The 4956-nt window shown below is 50.0% G+C and overlaps 1 protein-coding gene across 1 annotated transcript in view; it reads left to right on the top strand.

The window, feature by feature from the left end:
* Positions 1–4956, top strand: part of LOC106817180 (beclin-1-like) — a 16805-nt gene that overhangs the window by 4442 nt on the left and 7407 nt on the right. Inside the window, exon 5 of the mRNA XM_014821838.1 lies at positions 4504–4701. Coding sequence (XP_014677324.1) covers positions 4504–4701 — 198 coding nt within the window. The remainder of the gene's footprint in view (positions 1–4503; positions 4702–4956) is intronic.

The following is a 4956-nucleotide window of genomic DNA, read 5'->3' as shown; positions in this document are numbered from 1 at the left end:
CTAAAGGGGAGCGAGGTAGAGGTTTAGGATGAAGGATGCTGGAAATGGGTGTGTACATGTGTCTGGTGATACAATCAGGGCCTTGGTGGCTAGGGGTAATTATGTACAAGAAAGTCTAGACGAACTTTCAACGAATTGATAAGAATCAAAAACACATTGCGGGCTATTCAATAGGGGCATTTCAGACTCCAACACATGCGACAACAACAATACCGAGGACATCCTGCGGTAGTCTTCGCTCCCAAGTCCTAAAATTGTTTAATAATCGTCCAAAAATGGCACAAATTGTGACCTGAAACAAAACTAGAAAGATTTTACGACACGCAAAGTACAAATCAAGAAAGAAGATAATAATAGATGTATTTTGAAATTAGAATATTAAATATTATGAAGTTAAATGATTATAATCTGTTATCAAAAATCCCTAATACAGTGTAGAGATTATAACGAACTATAATATTGCTAGTGAAATGGCACATTTATTGACAAGTCGGTTGCGGATACATAGTTCAACTCTGAACTGACTGCCATGCTTGGATCTGCTTACCAGAAAATATGGACCTGTTGCATTGAAACATTTTGAATTTTCCTTCAGTTTATTTCTAACTAAGTAGTAACTAAAGTGGCATCAATTTCAACTTTGGTTGTCACGATAAGCACTGGGAAAAAGAGAAATATTCTAATCACGTTAACGCCACAATACGCAAACTGCGGGCATCAAATGTGAGCATTCCGACACTAGACAATCGCTACTGATAATATAAAACGCACCTTATATCCATACCAATTTCCTAGATTTTGTAGACGCTGTAATAACTCATTAAGAGAAATGCGGCTAACTTTAACATAATCAGCCCATTTTCCAAAAAATAACGTGGGTGGTGAGGCAGTAGTAAACAAATTGCAACAAACAAACCTCTATGGAGCGCAAGGTCGTAATCTATTGACAGAAAATAAATAGTCACTAATTTAACCAATGCACCAAACCAAAGTTTTTTGATTATCAAAAGATCGAACCAAAGCTTGCTCGTTTCAGCACCCAGTCTGTATAAAAACTGTCACTAACATACACCCTCACCGTATCTGGTTTTGTGTTCATCATCGTAACTCATAGCATGTAACCTCTTGCATTCGGTACCATATCTCTCCGGTAATCGACACCTAGAAAAATTAAACATGTAACAGACGTCTTAGTAAACCCTAATCAAAATATGGCTAAACTAGAAACGTTGAACAGGATTTATGGGCGAGGTCAGACGACTGTCCTTTGCTATGTCACCAGATGCAAGACCAGTTCAAACTATAACAACTACCAACAGCACAAGTAGCAATGTCGGCCGAGACGGGAGGCACATTATATTAATGTACTAGATCTATACTTTGCCGTGCAGCTAGCCTTCGCTACCTCCGCTTTTGTCAATGCTTTCTACTGCCTCTTCGCCTACTTCCTCCTACCTCTGCCGTCCACCTCCCACCTCTCCGGCCTCCTACCTCCCGCGGTCCTCCTCTCACCTGTCCGCACTACCGGTCTCATCCTTGCGTCGCCAGCAGTCCTCACTACCGAGAGCTGAATACTTCTCGTACGCGGCTCACCTTCATCCTGAGCGGGGCACTCACCACCACTGTTCATTTTTAACATGCATTCAGACGACGGCCGATTTACCTGCGTAGACTGCACTTTCCTAGAGTCCATCTCCATCCCTCATACTTCTCCCTCGCATACACTACTAACCTGACCGGCGTCGCGTCACTTCTCGGATCTATCCGTCCTCATACACTCGTATCCTCCACCCCACTGCCACCACAAGGGCTGGATAACCAAACCTTCCCTCACTCCTACCCGCAACCCACCACCTGCGACCCACCTCCTCCTCTTCCTCCCTCCTACCTCTCCTCCTCCTGCTTCGCCTGCTGCTCCTCCTCGGTGACCGGCTTCAGGCGAGATTCCTGGCCCTAACCTCTCACGTCCCCACCACCCGTCGCTCGCTCCAACACAACGCTTCTCTACCTCCTAAACCCCCTCCCCTCCCCCTCGACTCCCTCATTAGCCACTCTCACTCCTGCCCCACTAGCTCACGGCCTGCTGCTCCTGACCCTCCTCGGGACGACCCTTTGAGCGTATTCTCACAGCCCTATCAACAATCCCCGAGCGAAATTCCACTCTCCTCTACCTCTCCGACCACCTCCCTCTAGCCCTCCCCCCTCTCCTCCTAACCGTCTCCTCCTGCCCTACCTCTCCCACACCCACAATCCCTCTCCCCCTCCTCATCCCTACCATCCTCGGCTCACTCCTGCATTCGCCTGCTGTCCTGCCTCGGTGACCTTGGCGAGCTCAGGCCCCCGTTATCTCGACCTAGAAAAGAATAATTAGAGATCCACGTGTACCTCCTCCATCCGACCAAGCGAAACCAAATCCTCTCCGCTCCTCTTCTCCACTCGCTACTCGTGCTCCTCCTCGACTGCGTCCGCGCAATCCGCTGCTTCCTCCTCGCGTGACCTTGACGAGCTCAGGCCACCTATCTCGCGGTGCGCTATCGGTGTAGGAATGGTCGATCAGTACTGCAGCTGCTCGGTGAGCGATAGCTGCTCACTGCATAGGAGTAACCGTGACAACTGCGTCGTAACGACGGCCCGGCGAGAAGCGTCGCCGAGGACAGGGACGCTCGCTGCTATCTGCTCCAGAAAAGATCCACTGAGCCCGAAAAGAGGAGCGTATCGTACCACCGAGGAGGAATTTATCCGGGAGTCGGTAGGGAGTTAATCCGGGAGTCATACGGTGAAGCCATCTAGGGGGCTGTCAGGGAATTAGTCCGGGAGTCGTCAAGGGACATTATCTGGGAGTCATAACAGGGTGGAATGATACGAGGATGGGAGCTTATAGCACAGGAACGTGTATCCAGGAGTTAGGTCTAGGGAGCACTTATCCTAGAAGGCCATCCCGCCATCTTGCGAGGAACTACTATGAGCAGCGAGTCCTGTTTGGGAAATTATCCTCGCTGAGTAAATCTTCTGGAAATGTATCAAATACCCCGGGACTCCGGAATCGACATGGGGCGTATGGAAGAATGACCGTTAGACACCACAATAATTGCGACAGCAGACTATTTGCCGCGGCCTTTTGGGGAAGGTGGAAAGGAAGCGCAGGGAGGATACGCTTGGGTACGTGACCGACCCCGCAATAAGAGATGAGGGGACAGCAGTGAGGCATGCATCCCATACGAAGAAGGGGCAAAGCGCTGTCAATGTTACAGGGATGGTCTGTATGCCAAACATCATATATTCCGAATGACATCCAGCATTAACGTTGCTGGACCTGAACATTCGGTGATTATCGATGTTGATTAATGCGACAGTGAGGCGCACTATGGGAATCATCCCTGCAACCTGTGACCCTTCAAGAGGCATACCAGAAAAGTGATTACTGTAGGGGGGTCAAAGAACTACTCCCACTCAACGACTCTCAGGGCCGCAAACCACATGCCCCTCTTAATTTGTTTACCTATTAACGTTCGATCCAAATTTACCACGAATATCTTTATTTAAAGTGTAATTTTCTTATGATGATTTTAAGATACACCTTTTGTCAACTAATTATTATTCTAAAAAAAGTGAGCAGTATATTGTCACCACATTAAAATGCATACTCTGAAAAATCTCGGTAAGGGGGCAACTGCCCCTGCTGCCCCTGCTGCGTAACGGCCCTGATCACCTTCCCTCGCCACATCACAGTGTGTTTCTAGCAGGGGAGACCAGTCTATTCACCTAGCGGTTAACTTTCGATGACCATAATTTTCAGATGGATGAAACGGAATGAAATTTGATAGAGCGATCGACACATGAGGCGCAAACCACAATTTTTACACCAACTCACGCCGTGAAAATAAAATCGTCGGTTTTCCGCTTCCCGGGCATAATTATCAGGGCAGCCTTCGCGCCCCCAGGCACAAGCATCCTTGCTTGACGGCTCAGATGGTGAGAGAGCCCACCCCTGATCAAATTTTCCCGCTGGCTAACACCCAGCAAGCAGTGGAATGCATTGGAATGTGATTTTGCCATAAGACCATCCCTGTAACATCAGCTGCTCTATTGGATGCATCCCACTGCTGTCCCCTCACTCTATGGGTGGGTCACTCCCCCAACGTATCCCTCCCTGGCTTCTTTCCCCTTCCCCAAAGCCTGGCTGCTGCCTCGCATATCCCTGTTCTACGTCATCTCACAACCCCCATGTGAGCCCGGATGATAATTCTAGGATTACTCCCGGATAATTCCCCAACAACTCGCTGATAAATCCCAGATGAGCCCTGGATAAGTCCCAGATAACTCCTGGATAAGTCCCAGATAACTCCTGGATAAGTCCCAGATAACTACTGTATGACTCCCAGATAATGTTCCCGTACGACTCCCGGATAATTCCCTGACAGCTCCCAGATGGCTTCCCGTACGACTCCCGGATAACTCCCCTACGACTCCCGGATAAATCCCGGTACGACGCTTCCCTTGCAGAGACTTCCTGGAGCAGATGCAGGAGCGTCCGTCCGGCGACGCTCTCGCGGGCCTCGACGAGCAGTTGTCACGGTTACGCATGCAGGAGCAGATGCTCACCGAGCAGCTGCAGATGATCGACAACGAGCGACGTGAGATAGGCGCCGAGCTCGTCAAGGTCACCGAGGAGGAGCAGCAGGCGAAGCAGGAGGAGGAGAGGTATGAGGAGGAGGAGGAGGTGGTGGTGGAGGAGGAGGAGGAGGTGGAGGCGAGATAGGGGCCGAGCTCGTCAAGGTCACCGAGGAGGAGCAGCAGGCGAAGCAGGAGGAGGAGAGGTAGGAGGAGGAAGAGGAGGAGGTGGTGGTGGAGGAGGAGGAGGAGGTGGAGGCGAGATAGGGGCCGAGCTCGTCAAGGTCACCGAGGAGGAGCAGCAGGCGAAGCAGGAGGAGGAGAGGTAGGAGGAGGAGGAGGAGG

This window comes from Priapulus caudatus, unplaced genomic scaffold (genome assembly GCF_000485595.1).
Source record: "Priapulus caudatus unplaced genomic scaffold, Priapulus_caudatus-5.0.1 Scaffold1621, whole genome shotgun sequence".
NCBI lineage: Eukaryota > Metazoa > Priapulida > Priapulimorpha > Priapulimorphida > Priapulidae > Priapulus > Priapulus caudatus.
The sequence above is the reverse complement of the archived record's forward strand: the minus strand, read 5'-3'. Positions and strand labels throughout refer to the sequence as shown.